This window comes from Mirounga angustirostris, unplaced genomic scaffold (assembly GCF_029215605.1).
Source record: "Mirounga angustirostris isolate CCGP_5_RB_7025 unplaced genomic scaffold, mMirAng1.0.hap1 SCAF_1, whole genome shotgun sequence".
NCBI classification, from domain to species: domain Eukaryota; kingdom Metazoa; phylum Chordata; class Mammalia; order Carnivora; family Phocidae; genus Mirounga; species Mirounga angustirostris.
This window is the reverse complement of record NW_026991709.1, coordinates 58505702-58524697: the sequence shown is the minus strand read 5'-3', so window position 1 is coordinate 58524697 and position 18996 is coordinate 58505702. Positions and strand designations below refer to the sequence as shown.

Genomic DNA, 18996 nt, shown 5'->3' with positions numbered 1-18996 from the left:
CTAACCAGGGATAGAAATTTGGTTCATAGGATAATATAATTTACGTTGTAACAACATTCCAAATATTTCCAGAATGGTACATGTTTTCAGTGTGTCCACATTCTTATAACACCCCTTTGGGTTAGGGAAGATGGTGGTATCTTCGTTTACATATTAGGAACCTAAGCTTAAAGAGATTGGATTTTGCTTAGTATCCCTTGACTGGGCCTGGGATCCCAGTGTTCTGTCTCTGAATGTGCTCTTTGCTTCATACCATTCCAAAACTTACTCTTTGTGGAAGGAACAAATTCAGGACTTGATTCTCACCAACTGAGCCAGCCAACCAGATTGGCTACAGCAGAAGAAAGGGAAAAAGTCAGAATGTGATTCTTGTTACTTTTCTCAGTGTCCTGAAACAATAACTGAAGTCATATTATATACTTGTTTCCATGGGCTAGAGAGATTCTGGTAAGAGCATTTGTTACCAGATGCTCCTCTCTATTGCTTTGAATCCGTGTTGGAAACTGGGGAGTATCCAATTTTGTGACGCCTCTCAATTTAAGAATGCCATCTGGTGGTGGTGGCTAGAATTGACTTGCCTGTGTCTCCTTGCTTATAATTATGAAAGTTCCTAAGTTGAAAGTGCCTAATTAGAGGAACTACTGTTATGGTATTTTTTGAGTTCTCATCCCTCCAGGATAAAAATCCAGCTTGTTTATAAATACGGAAGTGTTACTTCTTTGTTTGATGCCCCCAAACTCACATCTTACCTCATATTCTCTTAAGTTGTTGATCATGAACCATTAGCGGATCATGAAATCACTTTAAAGGTTGAAACACCTCTGAGTTTATGGCTCAGAGATTTATATCTTTAATCAGTGTTTTTCAGACTGTGGATCACAACTTGTTAGTGGATTGTGAAATTGAGTTAGTGTGTTGTAGCCATTATTTTAAAAAATAGAATAGAAACTAAAAGAGAATATCAGAGTGGTTCTCAAAAAGTAAGGTTAAGTAATACTTTTATTTTGTTATACATTTACATTTCTGTGTATGCTGGGTCACAGTTTAATAATATATTTCTTAACTTGGATTGCAGCCAAGCATATGAAATCTAATTATTGTAATAGCCCCATCTACTGGTACTTATGGATATTGCCCCTGAAGGATTTTAGGAGGATAGTGGCCTATGGTTATTTTTATGCTCTGTGCCTTTGTATGGACTTTTCCTTTGTGATTTCATAGTATATATATAGATTTTTTTTCTGAATAATAATATTTATCATTAACACATGTCTAGATTCTTTCTGATCATTACCAGATGCAGGATGTATTAGAAAAATCTGATCATTTGATGGCTGAAGCAAAAGATCTGTTTGTTGATTTTCCCCGTAGGCGCACAGGTAACGTATTTCATTCATATAAACGCTTCTTTTTCTTATTAATCATAGCCCACAATGGCTGTTTGGAAGAATTTTAAATCTTTTTTTGGGCATCACATTATTTATAGTACAAGTAGTCTTGAGTGGATAGCATACAGGAGTTGTTCGGCATAGATTCATTATAATTTGTTTGCTTTTCACTAAGAATATTAACTATTACAAATTACAGAGCTAAGCAAAGGTAAGTTGTTATTGTTTACTAGTATACTTTATGGTGCAATGTACAAGATTTTATTGTAAATATGACTTAATTTCCAGTTTATTAATGTTAAGTTACCGCAAAAGTATCTATTTATATAAAACTTGAGTAAAGCTTAATTTGAAGCCTAAGGCTACTTCAGTCTCTCTCTTGTCAGATACATAGCATTATTCACTTTAATGTGTATATAATCCATTGTTTATTTTAATCCCTAAAAACAGATCATTTGTTTTTAATTTAAGGTTTGAATCCTGGCTTAACCATTTATTAATGTGACTCTGGGCCATTTGCTTCATGTCTCTGAGTTTCAATTTACTGATCTATAAAATAATAATAGTAACAACCTCATCAGATTTTGTGAGGGTAAAATGATTTAATATATGTAAAAGCATTTAGAACAGTGCCTTGCACATAGTAAGCATTATCTAAGTCTTAGCTGCTATTATTATTATTTAAGATTTTTATGTGCTAATACAAACCTATGGCAGTGGATAGTGCTTGCGAAGTCAATTTAATTAAATGAAGTAAAATCATCATGACTTCTTTTCCTTCTGCAGGGTTTCCGAATGTAACTATGGCTCCTGATTCCTCTCAGGGTCCTATTTTGGTAAATCAAGACCCTGTCACGCAGGCCATTCTTAATGAATCCATCATGGAGCCTCAGGTAATGTGCTGTCCTTATAGCCATCATGCTTATGTTGAAATTAAGTTTATGTAGGTATTGTGGTAAACATTTCAAAAACTTAAATATCAACAAATACCAAGTATGGTTGCTACAATTGTTCTTACTCAAACATATTGCACTTTCGGTGAGTAATGTTTGTACCAAACAGATAGGACTGGATAATAAAAGAGAGAAGATACAATGAGAGAGACTTGTTCACATTTAAATGCGGATGAGCTGAAGCCAGTATAGAGAGGGTGAAGATGCAGGAGAGGGAAGGAGACTAGTTCTTCATTAAATGTTAGTCTCTTCTAATAGTGTGTTTAGAAAGTAGCTACCCAGGAAACTTGGAATTTATTGACCAGTTATGTGGGAAAATTATATTATTGTAGTAAAATGTTAATTAGCTATATCCTAACCTAACTGAAACTTAATTAAAATGTTTAGAATTTGAAATGGGAAACATCTTTTAAAAGCTCATGAAGAATTTAATATTAAAATAAAACAACTTCTTAGGATTGACTAGGACTCAATACCTGTTTAGTGCCATTTCCTAGGGTATTTATATGTCCTATGAAAAAAGGAGAATCATCAATTAGAGGGATGATCCTAGGGAATTACAAGGTCCAGAATCATTAAAAAAAAAATCTTAAGTCTACTGTTTTCTGCTTACAAAGGCAATTAAGTAGAATGGTACATGTTTTAAATAGCCAAAACCCATTAGCCGTATCTCCAGCCAAAAGCCATTATGTTTTGGCACTTAATTAAAAATGTTAGCTTTCAGATAATCATGGTCTCTATTATGGGAATGGGGGAATGGCAGGGCTGGGGCTAGAGAGACAGGGAGGAGCTAGGGCTAAAGAACCAGAAAGTGAGAGGAGAGCCACCAAAGGATTTTAGGAAGAGTAGAGTCATGATGAAATCAACTGTAGAGTGGAGGCAGGGTTTGGGAAAGAACAAGACTGGTGAGAGGATCTGGTTAGAGAAGACTAGGTTAGAATTTTAGTGGAAGTGGGAGGGCCTAACCTAAGCAATGGCAGAGAAGGAGGTAGAGGGGAAGAGGAATAGGTTTGAGAGATTAAAAAGGGATAGAATTGACAGCATTTGGTAGCTGATTGGATGTGACAGATGAGAAAGAAGCATAACTCCCAGTTTGCTGGCTTGAGCTTCTCAGTAGATGGTGATGCTGTTCATGGTCTTAGGTAATATGGCAGGAATAAAGCTTCTGGAAGAATGATAGGAGAGGCTTAGGAAGATGACCAGTTTTGGACATGTTTAGTTTATGTGTGTAGGATGTCTACTAGGAATATCCTTTAGGTAGTTGGATATAATTGTCTAGGACTCCTGAGAAATCTGGGTGAAGATAGAAATTTGAGAACTCACAGCATTTGACTTGTAATTGCAGCTTTGGAACTAGATATGATCATTCAGAAAGGGAGTCAGATGAGAGGAGAAAAGGTCCAAAGGGAGGACCTTGAGTCCGACCAGATATTAAGAAAGGACAGAAAGAAAAGAACCAATAAAGGAGATTGGGAAGGAAGAGCCAAAAGAACAGAAGAAAAACCAGGGAAATATGGTATCTTGGCAGTTAAAAGGAAGAATGTATCAAGATGATCTTGAAAGAAAGAAAGGAATGGTCATTAATGTCCAATGAATCAGAGAAGTAAGGGAAGGCAGAGACTGAAAAATATTTTATTTAGGAACAAATCAAAAAAGGATGTTGACCTTATAGACAGCAGTTTGAGTGGAGTGGTAGGGCAGAAGCAAAGCTGTAGGGCATAGGTGGTAAATGAGAAGTGGGGGATGACTCTTTCAAGAAGTTTGGTGGTAAAAGAGAGAAGATACAATGAGAGAGACTTGTTCACATTTAAATGCGGATGAGCTGAAGCCAGTATAGAGAGGTTGAAGATGCAGGAGAGGGAAGGGGCACTTGATGGAGTGGAAGGAGGTGAGAGGGTTTAGGTCCTAGAGCACTTGTGGAGATGTTAGCGGTAGAAGGAGGGACCTCTCTATTATAATGACAAGAAGAAACAAAGGATGAGTGTACATATGACCAACTTGTGTTTTTATTTTTATTGTTATGTTGAGAAAGGCTCTTAATGAAGTAGATGATGATGAAGAACGAACTGGTAACAGCCAGTCCGAAGAAAGTGCGAATGAATTGGATAACTCTCTAAACTCTCAGTCAAATATGAATGTAGATAGGTATGTATATATGGCATAAATATCTACAGGGCTTCCCTTTTTCCAAGGCCATTTCTTGTGTTTCCCAGCTTTATTGAGATATAATTGACATATAATGTGTAAGTTTAAGGTGTACAATGTGCTTATAATATTTCTACTTGTGGAACTTAATGATGTTTTCTTTGTGACCTAATATATGATTAAATTTTTGTGAATGTTCCACTTGTGTGCTTGAGAAGAAGGTATATTCTATATTAACAAGGTATAAAGTTCTATATGTATATCCTTAAGATCTACTTCATTGATGATGTTTTTTACTTCTTCTGTGTCTTTACTTATTTTTGTCACTATCTTATATTGAGAGTAGTGTATTAAAGGCTCCGTTAGTGTGTTTCTATTTTTCTTTGCGTATGATGTTCAAGTATATTTAATTCTGTTTGAAGGTAAATACCTCCATCCTGATTGGTGTGTTTTTTGGTACATGGATATCCATAAGTATTGTATTTTCATTGTGAATTATGGCTTTTAGCATTATAAAGTATCCTTTGTCACATTTAATGCCTTTTGGCTTCAGTTCTACTTTGTTTGATATCAAGAATGAAAGCTCTGCCTTCTTGTTTCTAATTGCCTGGTTCATTTTTGCTCATTCTTTTATTTTAGCTTTTCTGAATTGCTGTGTACTAGGTGTATCTTTTGTATTCAACACAGAATTGGGTCTTGTCTTTTCAGCCAGTTTGAAAATCTTTTTTTTTAATTGCTGAAGTAAGCTTGTAATATTTATTGGTATAGTTGATGTGTTTGATGTCAACTTTGTCATATTATTTTATAGTACTATGTACATTATACTATAATAATAGTTTTCCTTCTCTATGTAATGTTTTCTCTGTTCTCTTAAACATTTCTTTTGGTGTTTAGGAAGTTTGTAATTTTGTTTTGGCTGGTTGCCTTTATATCTACCATTTATAGAGCCATTTAGTCCCCTATTTTCTTTAACCTTTTGCTTTCAGGTGTGTTAGCTTTAAATGGTATGCTTTGACTTCCACCTATGGCCTGTGCAACAAATAATTTATTCTATATTCTCATTCTTTCCTTTTTTCCCTCTGTCCTTCTTCTCTTTTAGCTGCATTTTTTTTTGCTTTGACAGGACATAAAACATTTACATATTATTCTTCCCTGTGTGTTGCTATTTTTGTTTTAGTCTTGGAGCTACAGTTAAATATATTAAATGCTCATCATCAGTCCTTTTATGATGTTTCCCTAGTTAACTCTTGGTTGGATCACTCATTTAGACAAACTCATGCTGTAGGGTTTGTGAGTTCTATTCTTTGAGTTCTTGAAAGCTTAAAAGTTTTTCTATAGCTTTGATATTTGAAGGACAGCTTGGCTGGATATAAAATCTTTGATGCTTTGTTTCCTTAACTTTTTTGAAAATGCTTCTCCACTCTTGGTTTACTTTGAATGTTGCTTTGACAAGTCTGATGCTAGAATAATTTTCTTGCCCTTATAAATAATTTGGCATTTTTATGTATTGATTTCCTTTATATTTAAAATTTATTTCTTTTATCTTTAAAATTTAAACATTGCTAAGCTGTGTCTTGAGTTCACCTTTTCAGGTCGGTTTTTCCAACACAGTTGGCTTTTTTGGTGTGTAGATTCAGTTCTTTTCTTTCTTTCTTATTTTTTTTTTTTCCTGGAAGTTTCCTTGGGTTATGGTTTCATATATTAGTTTGATATCATTGGTTTTTTTTTTTTTTCTTTTTCAGAGATTCCTTTTATATATATATATATATATAAGTGATGTTTCTTGTTTTCTATTTTTTTTTTAAGATTTTATTTATTTATTTGACAGAGAGACAATGAGAGAGGGAACATAAGCAGGGAGAGTGGGACAGGGAGAAGCAGGCTTTCCGCTGAGCAGAAAAGGGAGCCCGATGTGGGGCTCAGTCCCAGGACCCTGGGATCATGACCTGAGCCAAAAGCAGACTCTTAACGACTGGGCCACCCAGGTGCCCCTTATTTTCTATTTCAAGTACTTTATCTCTAACCTTTTTTATTCTTATTTTTTTGTTGTTATTTTCCTGTAATTCTTCAGTCTTCCTTATTAAATGTTTATTTAACAATTATCCATTGGGCACATTGTAATTTAATCTTTATTTCTGAGTTTTTCTTTTTCTTCGTATTTTTTCCTGAGTCCAATCCATTCTTATTTTGTTCCTGCTTTTTGTCCACCTCTGCTCTTAGTTTTAGAACTTCTGATTCAAGATATATATCTTCAAATGCTTATTTAAGTATATTTAATTCCATTTAAAATGTTTGTTTCTTCTGCTTTTTCTTGGGAGGGGAGAAATTTTTATTAGTTGGAATATTTCAATTAAATTTTCTATTTTGTTATATTGTCTTGTATGGGTGTAGACTGTTTTAGTTTGTACATTTTGTGGAGAGGGTTGGGAGTTTGAGGTGGGTCTTCTCTCAATTATAGTGCAGCACAGTTATTTTAATGGATGCCTTTTTTTTTTTAAGTATCAGTGGGGGAAAGTTGGGTTTGTCCTCCAATACTGTTTTTTTTTTTTTTTTTTGTCTTGAACTGGTCTCCCTAGTTAAGTGTGTTACGATAATACACTCTTTTTTTTGCCTTCAGCACTCAGCCTCCTAAGAACTCTTCTTTCTTCCTGTTCACATCAAGAAGTGATGCCTTTCCAAGACCTACCACCTTGGGTTCTACACACTTCTTGGTAGTATTTTGACTGCCCAGGTTTGGGATTTGTGTGTGTGTGTGTATGTGTGTTTCCTTCCTTTTTAAGTATTTCCATACTTAGAGTGGACTTTTTCTTTCTGGAGGTGATTTTGTCGCCATTAGGCTCTCTGCTTTCTTCCCTGTTTGGTCATTTTCAACTGCTAGGGCTTCTGACAGGAGCTCAAGAAATATCTTTGCTGGAGTTCAGTGTGTATTTTTCTACTTACAGATAATTTGAAGTTAGTAGTATTTTCTGTCTTCCAATAATGTAGAAGGTATGGGTTATGTGCTATTTTTGCTCTTTTTGTTGCCCTGTCTAGTGGGTTTTGGAGGATGTGTGGAGTGATTCAAATTTAGCTGGTCACTGTTTCCTTAAGGACACTTGGAAACATGTATCATCTTTTAAGCCACTTTTTTCTTTCAGAACCCAAATATAACTAATCTTGTGCCAACATTGCTTTTATTCTTTACATTTGAATCAAATTTTTGTTTTTTTATTTGGTCAGGCAAAGTTAGTTTTATCCCATTGGTTGTGTGAATAGGTGGTTTCCAGTTTTGAATACCTTATGTCTCAAAATGTTACTTGTTAACTATTAAACATGAGGTATCAGAAGATGCATTAGACTTGGTATCTGGAGACTAAGTGCCTTCTGGTTTGAAAATTTCTCTGAATATATATTCCTGTATAACCTAAAACAACAGAAATTTATTCTCTCACAATTCTGGAGGCAAGAAATCTGAAATCAGTTTCATTGGACCAAAATCAAGGTTTTGTCAGGGCTACACTTCCTCCAGAGGCTCTAGAGGAGAATCTGTTCTTTGCCTCATTCAGGTGTTGATGGCTGTTGGTCTTCCTTGGCTTGTGACAGCTGCATCATTCTAGTCTCTGCCTCTGTCTTCACATCACCTTCTCCTCTGTGTGTATGTTAAAGTCTTCCTTTGCCTCTCTTTTATAAAAATATACATGATCCCATTTAGGGCCCACCCAGGATAACCTCACATCCCAAGATCCTTAACTTAATCATATCTGCAAGACCCTTTTTGGCCATTTACAGGATCCAGGGCTTAGAACATGGACATATCTTCACATCCTACCATAGTCCACTCAGTGACCCACCTGCAAAATTTATATTCACCCCCATTTCAATATTCCCCGGTGTCTCTGCATGAAACTCAAGTTCAGAATCTCATCTAAATGTCATCAGCCCAAACCAAATCTTATCGTCTCAAGCAGGTATGGGTAAGCTCTGAATAAGACCCATCCTGGGCAGTATTCCTCTCTATATATGATCCTGTGGAACTAGAAAACAAGTTATCGGCTTTGAAAATGCAATGATGGAACAAGCATAGGATAATAATTTATAGACATTCCCATTTGAAAATCCAAGGAAGAAAGGGGTCACCTGTCCTAAGCAACTTTGAAACCCAACAGGGCAAATTCCATTAGGTTTCAAAGCCTGGTAATAATCTTCTATGTCTTGAGGCTTCACCCTTTGGGTCCATGGCTCCGTCCTTTGTGCCTGTGGCTCTGGCCTTAGCCTGTGTACCCGTGGGTTTGGCCTCTGTATCTGCAGCTCTGGCCTTGAAGTCATTCTTCCTTTTCCTTGAAGCCCATGTTTACAGCTGAGTAATTTTATCAGCCTGTTGGCTGACTCTAGAATTTTGGGAGTCTGACTCTTCCTTCATTTTATCCTATCTCTGTCCTTTTCAGTCCAAGCTGCAGTATTTCTGCTGGTACAACATTCTCAAAAGACCTTGTGTGTCTCCTTTGTATGTTGTATGCCATTAGACAAGAGTCCCTCCAGAGATCTTCCCTGGATAATCCCATCTATGTTGCTGGCTTCTGCTGAGATCATTGAGGGGATCCATGAGTCAGATGCCTAATCTCTTCAGATTAGCAAAACATTGTCTAGCAATACACTTGTCCTTCTCTCCAGGGCATGCTTTCCTAACAGTGTAGTGTCGCCTAATTTGAGCATCTTTTGCATTCTGGGGAGGCTGAAAATTTCCCAAATCTCAAGTTCTGGTTCCTTTTGGCTTAATAGTTCTTCCCGCAGTGTATCTCTCTCCTGCATTTCACTCTAAGCAGCAGTAAGAAGCAGGCTGCACCTTCAACACTTTGCTTGGAAATCTCCACAGCTAAATATCCAAGTTCATTGTTTACGAGTTCTGCTTTCCACGTAACTCAGCTATGTTTTCTGGCTCTTTTATGGTTGTGTGGATGTAGTACATTTTACTTCTCCACACATCAATTGGTGGACATCTGGGTTGTTTCCACTTTTTTGTCACCTACCTCTTTTAAGTCTCAGTCCAATTGAGAAATAGATGAAGGAATCACGTGGTTGGAGATTAAATTATCAGCCTTATCAATGAGAAAGATGATTGTAGCCAAAGGCTTAACTCCCTACGCTGCAGCCCTTCTTCCCATTCCTTCTCCCTGCTCCCAGAGACTCAGGGCAGAGTCTGCTCCAGTTACTTTACTTCAGTGAAGTGTTCTGAGGACAGCCTCCTTCACAGGAGAGAGAAACCAGTAAGGACCAAGCCATGTACTTTCTCTGGGAAAGAGAGAGGAGAATGGGGCCCCTACCACAAAACTCAGAAAGGGGAAATTGCTCCTGTGAGTAGGAGCCAAGGTAGGTGGGAAACTGGGAGGAAGATGGAATTATTTCTTCTAACACTAAGAAGACTGGCATTTTAGCTGTCTTATCAGTTAAAGCAAAATGTATTTTTTCTTTGATTATGAATTACTAAAAGTGCCCTCAATCAAACATGTAAGCAGTTGAACAGTTTAAATGATAGCATTTATTAATTCTAATATAGCTTGTTGCCCCATAATTTATAGGTTTCTCCACCAACTAAAGGAAGATAATTATGAGTTAATTAATAAACTGTGGACTGATATTCAGCAGAAAATAACAACACAGTCACAAACGCCTCCAGGAACTCCATCACCTGCTGCTCCATCAGGAGAACAAAAAGGTTTGTTTTCCTCCATTGTATTATTTCTCACAGAATAGTGATTTGTTTTATTATGTTCTTTCTTAAACGCAGTAATTTTTAAAGGACTGTTATTTGAGTTTTGACTGACTTTACCTAATTGAATGAAATACTGATTGATCTGTTAATTGGAATGCTTAAAACTTTTTTTGTTGTTCACTTGAGATTCTTTTGGAAATATTTTTTCTTTTAGCTGCTCTGAATGCTACCAATGCTGTCAAGAGAATCCAGACCAGGCTTCAATCTGAAGAATCTACTGAGACTCTAGACTCAAGTTATGTTGTGGGACAAGTGCTGAACTCAAGGAAGCAAAAACAGTTGTTAAAGAAAGGTTCAGTCCCTTAATTTACAAAGATGAATTATTAAGCACGTAACTTGATACAGCTTCCTTAATCTCTTAGTAAAGTTTTTTCCCTTAAACTCATCCAGATGGAGCCAACTAATTAAGACTTTGTTGAATGGTAGCTAAGAAATGCCTCCAAATATAACATGTACTAGATGGTTCTAGTACGTTCATTATAGATAGTGTAAACTTGGTTTAAACTGTATGAATTTTTTATGGGAAATGGTAAAGAAAAGTAAAGAACACTTTACTTCAGTGAAGTGTTCTGAGGACAACCTCCTTCATGGGAGAGAGAAACCAGTAAGGACCAAGCCATGTACTATATAGAAGTAAAGTGTTCTTTACTTCTATAGAAACCTTTTATAAACTGTGAATAACAGTCAGTGGTTTTTCTAGTAGCTTGCTGGTATAATTTTTCTTGGTCTTCTAATAGAATGACTTCTGTCATTATCAGTGAAAGGAAAAGCGGATTCTCATGCTCCTTCCAAGCAGAAGAAGAACGTGTTAACAGCTAGCACAGCCTCCACAGACTTACCAAATAGCAACAGTTCCAGCCTGGATGTCCTCAAACACATGATAAATGAAGTGGAACATGAAATGGAAGAATATGAACGATGGACAGGACGTGAGGTCAAGGGACTGCAGGGCAGTCAGGGCCTTACAGGCTTCACTCTGTCACTGGTGAGCTCCCTCTGTCGCCTGGTTCGGTACCTGAAAGAGGTAAGAGCAAGAGGTTATTAGAGTCTCCTCTTCAGAGTTTTTTTCCCTCTACACTTAATTTATTGCAATTTCCAAATGAAATATAGTCAAGTTTGAATAGCTTTGTTTAAAATACCTCAGTTTAGATTATCTGCAGTAAAGCTTTATCCTCTTAATTTTCCTCTACATGCTGATTTATGTATCATCTAGTATAAGTGATGTTGATTTTAATATGAGTTTTAGTAAATTGTAATTGGTAAGGTAAATCTGCTATAAATGAAATCATTGCTGACATTGAATATTATTGTTTGGCAGTATTAAATTCAATAGAACTACTAAACGTGTCCTTGTTCTATTGCTTTTCTCTGTGTTCCTACTCCCACTTTAGTTTGGAGAGTGGCATGCCTATAATCTGTAGACACAGATGGGGGAAATTCTTCATGTTATCTGTGTGACTACTTGGACTTTGTCTGAAGTGGAAGATCTTTTGTTGTGAAAATAATTTATAAGAGAAGCAAGAATTATTTCTGTAATTCATTTTTGAATAATCAGCCTTCAGAATGCTGTGGGATTAGAGTTAGCTCTACATTTCACCTTTCAAAAAATCTATTTAAACTTACTTATTTTTTATAAATTTAAGTTTGTTAAACAAATACAACAAAAAATGTTCAAGGAAATTTTACTATTAAAATAGTTGATTCAGGGGTGCCTGGGTGGCTCAGTCGGTTAAGCATCTGCCTTTGGTTCAGGTCATGATCCTGGGGCCCTGGGATCGAGTCCCACGTCAGGCTCCTTGCTGAGCAGGGAGCCTGCTTCTCCCTCTCCCTCTGCCTCTCCCCCTGCTTGTGCTCTCTCTCTCTGTCAAATAAATAAATAAAATCTTGAAAAAAACCTTTAAAAAAATAAAATAGTTGATTCATCACTCTAATTCAGATGTTTCAATTTCTCTGGAGCTGTCTTCCTAAAATTACTTTTTAGTGAAATATTTATTGTACTGTCAGACTTATGAAAGTCTTATCATTCTTCCATCCTTAAGTTAGGAGTCTCTGGGAGTGTACTTTTGGCTCTCTGAAAGTATTACAAGTTTAGTAGCTTCCACTTTTTAGCTAATCACTTGCTTTACAAAGTTGAAACCATTTAAGCCTGTTGTCATTTATTTTTAATTTTATTTTAGCAAACTTAGTTCTTGAATTGGTGATTATAATCACATGGCATGAAATTAAAAGAAATAGAAGGATATAGATGAAAATTCTGATTCCCACCATTAACTTCCATTTAACCGGTTTGCTTCCTTGTAGCTAGCTATCATTATGAGATACAAGTGTATCCTTCTAGAGATGCTCTGTGTATATTCAAGCAATATGTTTGTCCTTCCCTCCACTTTATTCAACAAAAATTGTAGTTATATAAGTCTGTATACCATTCTGTTCATTGTGTTCTATATAAAGAAGGGAAAAGGACACAACATTTCGTTTTAATGCAGTATAAACCTTTTAATAAAAATATGTAATTCTCATTACTGTCACACAATATATACTTCATAAGTATTTTCTTTGACAGCTTTGAGTAGAAACTCTTAGTTTTCAGTATTTTATGCTGTTGATGGGAGTTGATTTTTGGATGGGAATTTTATCTTATTATTGATGGAAGGTTTTTTTTTTTTTTTGGTAGAGCGAGGTCCAACTGCGTAAAGAAGTAGAGACGAGGCAGCAACTGGAGCAAATGTTGGGTGATCATCGGGAGCTCATTGATGCTCTTACAGCTGAAATTCTTCTTCTTAGAGAAGAAAATGCTGCTACCCAGGTACTTAGATGAGATCCCAAACTTTTCTGTGTTTAGTAGAATAAAACATCTTTAAGAATATATAAGATTCTCTTTTAGTTGCCTTTGGTTTAGTTGTGCTGATGTGATTACTTACCACTTCTTTATTATCAATGGTAGCTTTTATTGAACATTTATTATATTGGGGGTACTATAGTAGAAACTTGAGCTACAAATAATGTGCAGAATAAGTCTGCTATCTTTAAGAAACATACTATTTAGTGGGGAAGACAGAATGTACATTTAAATGGTAACTACCAATATTATAGCAGTTTATCCAAAATGTGAAGTGAATGTTGTGATAGCGACTTTTAATTTCAGAACAGCAGAGGATACCATTTAGGAAGCTTCCTGTAATCATATGCCATTTAAAGTTGTTTGCAGTATCTTCATATTTATTAGATAAGTCCTCTTTGACACTTGTCTAGCTAATTGCTCCTTTTTTTTTTTTTAAAGACTTACACAGTATTTCTTCTAGAAACTAATCGTACTGCCTCAGTGCTGCATTAAATATTCTTTATTTGTGCCCTTTTGGTACTCTCTGGATACTGCTGTCATTGCATTTACCAAATTATGTTAAACATACATGTATACCTGTCATCAAGACTGAGCTGCTTGAGGGACACCTGGGTGGCTCAGTCGGTTAAGCGTCTGCCTTCGGCTCAGGTCATGATTCCAGGGTCTTGGGATCAAGTCCTGCATTGGGCTTCTTGCTCAGCAGGGAGCCTGCTTCTCCTTCTCCCTGCTGTTCCCCCTGCCTGTGCTTTCTTTCTGTCTGACAAATGAATAAATAAAATCTTAAAAAAAAAAAAGACTGAGCTGCTTGAGGGCAGAGATGGTTTTATTCATCTCTTTGTTCTCCATTGACAGTTATTATTACTTTTATTTATCAGCCAAAAGAGACTAGAAAAGCAATAGTTAGTAGGCAAGTTGTATTGTATCAATGGACATTAGATATAATGCAATTTTTTATTGACCTATACAGTTCACATACCATTTAATTATCTTATTAAAGTGTACAGCTCAGTGGTTTTTACTATATTCACAGAGTTGTACACCAGCACCATTATCTAATTCCAGAATATTTTCCTCACTCCAAAGAGAAACCCCAAGCTTGTTAGCAGTCACTGTTCATTCTGTGCCCCCTGAAGTCTCTGGCAATTAGAAATCTACTTTGTGTTTCTATAGATATGCCAAATGTGGATATTTCATATAAATGGAATCATGCAATATGTGATCTTTTGTGTCAGATTTCTTTCACTTAGCATAATGTTTTCAGGGCTTAACTATGTTGTAGCACATGTCAGTAGTTCATTCCTTTTTGTTGTCCACCAGTATTCCATTATATGGATATACCTCATTTTGCTTATCCATTCATCAACTGATGGCCATTTGAGTTGTTTCTACCTTTTTCTGTATTATGAATGAATAATGCTGCTATGAACATTCATGTACAAGTATTTGTGTGAACTTAGGTTATCAATTCTCTTGGAAAGATGAGCAGCTTTAAAATGTACTAATTGACTCAACAAATCTTTATTGATTTGGGCCTGGCACTGTTCTTGGTGCAGAAGATACAGTCATGAACAAAGAAGAAATCTTTGCTCTGTGGAGCTTATTCTAAATAAATCCTTAAAAAAAAAAAAAGTGAAGTATATTGTAAGTTAGATGGTGATATGTACTGTAACGAAGAATAAAGCAGATAAGAGGCACAGGAAGTACCTAGGGTGGGGAATTGTAATTGGGATGGGCCATGCCTGTTTGAGGAAATGGCATTTGAACAAAGGCCTGAAGAAGGTGAAGAAGTGAGTGATAGCTGAGAGAAGAGCAATCTAGGCAGTCTAGAACAGCAGGTCCAAAGGTCTTGAGGTGGAAGCATGGCTATTGAGCTAAAAAACCACTGGAGTGGAATGTGGGAAAGGGAGAGTAGTAGGCTGTCTTCTGGGACAAGCTGGCACTGGTCACAATGCAGGGAGACTTTCCTCCAGAGGATCAGTGCCTGTCAGTGCTGTGGGGGTCTCTGAAGTGTGGGGTTTTGAGACACAGCCGAGTCTAAGATAAGACACAAGAGTGCTTCACCATTTGGCAGTGGATAGCTCGGACACACACAGGGTGAAGGCAGGGATCTGACAGAAACCACGAACACAGGAGGGGTTGCTGTTTTAGCGTCTGTGAGGGCTTACTGAAGAGGGGTGGCCTGCGTTTCCTGCTCTGGAGAGGAGAGAATGGGGTAGAACCATCTTCTCCCCATGCCCACCAGCTTGACCCACCTCAGTGAGCTAAACAGTGCCACCAAGTGGAGAACGGAGCTGCTACACTAAGCCCCGCCCCCCTGCTACATGCAGGCACATCTCCACTAGGGCAATTCCACCTGAGAATCTGAGCAGCAGCCCCTTCCCCAGAAGACCAGCCACACCGAGTCTACTGATCATAGAGTGCTGCAAAGCTTCGGCTTTAGGGGAAAAAGGATCTAGCGTCCTTTGGGGTTTTGTGTGTGTGTGTGTTTGTTTTTTGTCTTTGTTTTTATTTGTTGTTTGTTTTTTAGATACAGAAAGCAATTTATTATTTTATTTTATATATATATAAAAATTTAAAATTTTTTTCTTTTTTTCTTGCTTTCTACCTTTTTCTATCGAGCTTCTCCTAACAAGCAGACCAAAACACACCTAGCATCTAGCTTCCTGTATGTATTTTATTTTTTAATTTAATTTTTTAATTTTTTAATTTTTACTTTGTTTTATTTTGCTTTTTTTCCCCCACTCCAAAATGACAAGATGGAGGAATTTACCCCAAAAGAAAGAACAGGAAGAAATGATGGCCAGATATTTATTCAATGCAGATATAAGTAAGATGTCTGAACTAGAATTTAAAACAACAATTATAAGGATATCAGCTGGGCTTGAAAAAAGCATAGAAGACACTAGAGAATCCCTTACTGCAGAGATAAAAGAACTAAAATCTAGTCAGGGAGAAATTAAAAATGCTACAACTGAGATGGAGCCCTGAATGGATGCCATAAAAATGAGGATGGACGAAGCAGAGGAACGAATCAGTGATATAGAAGATAAAATCATGGAAAATAATGAAGCTGAAAAGAAGAGGGAAACAAAGGTAATGGACATGAGGGTAGACTTAGGGAACAATGTAACTTATTAAAATGGAGTAACATTTGTATCATAGGAGTCCCAGAAGATGAAGAGAAGAAAAAGAGGCAGAAGGTTTATTCGAGCAAATTATAGCTGACAATTTCCCTAATCTGAGGAAGGAAGCAGATATCAAAATCCAAGAAGCACAGAGAACTCCCATTAAATTCAACAAAAGCCGGCCATCGCCAAGGCATAGCATAGTCAAATTCACAAAATACACAGACAAGGAAAGAATCCTGAAAGCAGCAAGGGGAAAAGTCCTTAACCTACGAGGGAAGACAGATCAGATTCTCAGCAGATCCGTCCACAGAAACTTGGCAGCCAGAAGAAAGTGGCAGAATATATTCAGTGTGCTGAATGGGAAAAATATGCAGCCAAGAATACTTATCCAGCAAGGCTGTCATTCAAAATAGAAGGAGAGAGAAAGAGTTTTCCAGACAAAAAAGATCAAAGGGAAAAAAAGATCCCAGGGAAAAAAAGATCAAAGCTCGGAATCATATTGGATACTGTCACTCTTATTTCTTATTCCACAATAATTTTTACACAGTTTTGCTTTTTAGCATGGCAGCTAACGAAAACCCAGTTTCATGAAGATCCGACATCATCAAAAGAAATGTATTTTGATCTAATGTTGAAGCTGTGAGCTACCTCAGACTGGTTCACTGGTTCACTGGTGCCTGACAGATGTTGAACAGCAGTGTTTTCCTCAAAAATTTAAAATGTCCTGTGGTGCCCCTGTGAGTTCACTCTAGTGCCCCAAGGTGCTTCAAGCTTTTTTGGGAACAGTATAGAACTAGACTGTAGGTGGTTAGACATAGAAGCAGAGTGTTACACATAGGAGTAATTGAAACAATTCAGGTGATCTGGCAGTCTGGTCTAGTTGGAAGTGGGAGAAGCTGTGAAAAGTAACTTAATTATGAATATATTTTAAAGGCAAGCAGTAGGATTTGCCAATGGGTTGGATATGGGGTGAAGGAGAGGATGTGGGAGGAGTCAAGGGTGATTCCACAGTTAGGGACTGAGCATTTAGAAGGATGGAGTTGCTGTTGATGAGGTGGGAATGTTCAGGGGGAGTTTGGTTTTGTACGTGTTAAATTTGAGAAGCCTATGTGAGTGAGTTCTCCATCTCTAGATGGAGATGCTGAGTAGGTCATTGGAAATGATTGTGGAATTTGGGAAAAATTTGGGCTGGTATGAAATTGTTTAGTATACTTCATTCAGTAGTCCCACTAATAATCCTTCTCACTTCTGACCATCTGTGATTTTTATCAAATGTCTGTACATTTTGGAAATATATACATATATATATATACACACACACATACAGGGATATATATATATATATATACATGGATATATATACACATATATATGTGTGTATAATATTTCTTATTTCTATGTGTATATTTTCTCTTAACATTATTTTATATACATAAATTCTTACAGGGTCATGTTTATATATTCTATTAAATTATCTTGAGTCAGTTGATATCATTTATCTAAAAAGGTTTTATAGATCAGAAGCCCTGTAAAAAGGTTAATTCTTATTGTTGTTGTAGTGTATTTAGTAATTAATAATATTGCATGATACATTTAACCATTCCTCTGTCATGGGACTTTTAAAACATTTATGATTATGTGTTCTTACAAATGCATGATTTTAGTATTTGAATGAAAGTCCGGAGTTCCTAGAGTAATTAAAGTAATGATACAGTTCTACATATCTAGGTGATGATCTGATGTCTGGTATGCCAATGATGTTATTTCATTCTTTTTTCTCCAGGCAAGACTTCAGCAATACATGGTCACAACAGATGAGCAACTTATATCGCTCACACATGCCATGAAGAACTGTCCAGTGATAAAAAGCAACAAAGAATGTCAGGCATCAGAAAGGGGATCCACGAGTAGGAAAATTATAGACAATCCTGGTGAGTGTGGTCTTTATTATCCCAGGTTGGTATTAAAACACAGAGTAAACAAAACTGTAAACTTACATGTTATTGGTCACATATACATATATAGCATTGTCACTATGACAGTTGCCATCACTATTTCCAGCTAATATTTATTGGGTACTTGCTCTATGCCAGGCACTTTTTAAGTGTTTTATGTGTATTATCTCATTTAGTCCTCATAGTAGTTTTATGAGGTAAGTATCACTGTTATCCCTACTTGCACTATGAGAAAACCAAGGCTTTGGGAGGATTGGTAGCTTAGCAAGATCACACAACTAGGAAGTAGCAGAATTTGCTTCCTAGACTAGTGGGGCTTTAGTGCCAACACTTTTCATCACTGTGCACCAGGTTCGAGAGGAGAGGAGATGGTCTTGGAAAGAAAAAGAAATTCTGAGTTTTAGAAATGCACAACTTTTGTTCATTTGTGGTGATGTTTGGAAAGCCTTTCTTCACTTCCTGTGCCATCCCTATGTCAGAGCCTGAAAAGGACAGTTAGGCTTTTTCATGTTTTTTGCTTCTAAGTAATACTTTGATGAGTATCTATGTGTGTTAAGTATTTTATGTATTTAGGAGTGTTTTCTCAGGAGGGATTCTAAGAAGTGGCTGACTAAAATTTAACTTGGATGAGAGAAACTCAGTGGCTGGGGCAGGTCTCAAGGACTAAGTGCTTTTCTCAAAAACAGCCTCTTCTTCCCAGTGCTGGCCCCTCGGGAGCCTTGGGTGTGAGTTACAGCTAAAGGAGGATATGGCCTAGAAAGTGAAGGCTCTAGAGTCCATGTGATTTTGCTTTCTGTGGAAATGCATGTAAGTATAAATACCTGCAATATATCCAT

At 36.7% G+C, this 18996-nt stretch overlaps 1 protein-coding gene across 4 annotated transcripts in view; it reads left to right on the top strand.

Moving 5' to 3' along the window:
• The window catches only part of SPICE1 (spindle and centriole associated protein 1), a 53728-nt gene that overhangs the window by 18598 nt on the left and 16134 nt on the right, over nt 1–18996 (top strand). For 3 of the 4 annotated variants that reach the window (XR_010411499.1, XM_045902884.3, XM_054504187.2), the window contains 8 exons: nt 1277–1379; nt 2175–2281; nt 4374–4486; nt 10042–10178; nt 10390–10527; nt 10994–11259; nt 12910–13041; nt 17989–18136. Coding sequence is in view for 3 of the 4 variants with exons in the window: in XM_045902884.3 (XP_045758840.1) it covers nt 1277–1379; nt 2175–2281; nt 4374–4486; nt 10042–10178; nt 10390–10527; nt 10994–11259; nt 12910–13041; nt 17989–18136 (1144 nt within the window). In the remaining variant the exon portion in view is untranslated. The remainder of the gene's footprint in view (nt 1–1276; nt 1380–2174; nt 2282–4373; nt 4487–10041; nt 10179–10389; nt 10528–10993; nt 11260–12909; nt 13042–17988; nt 18137–18996) is intronic. The other variant, XM_064591022.1, reaches the window with a different exon arrangement.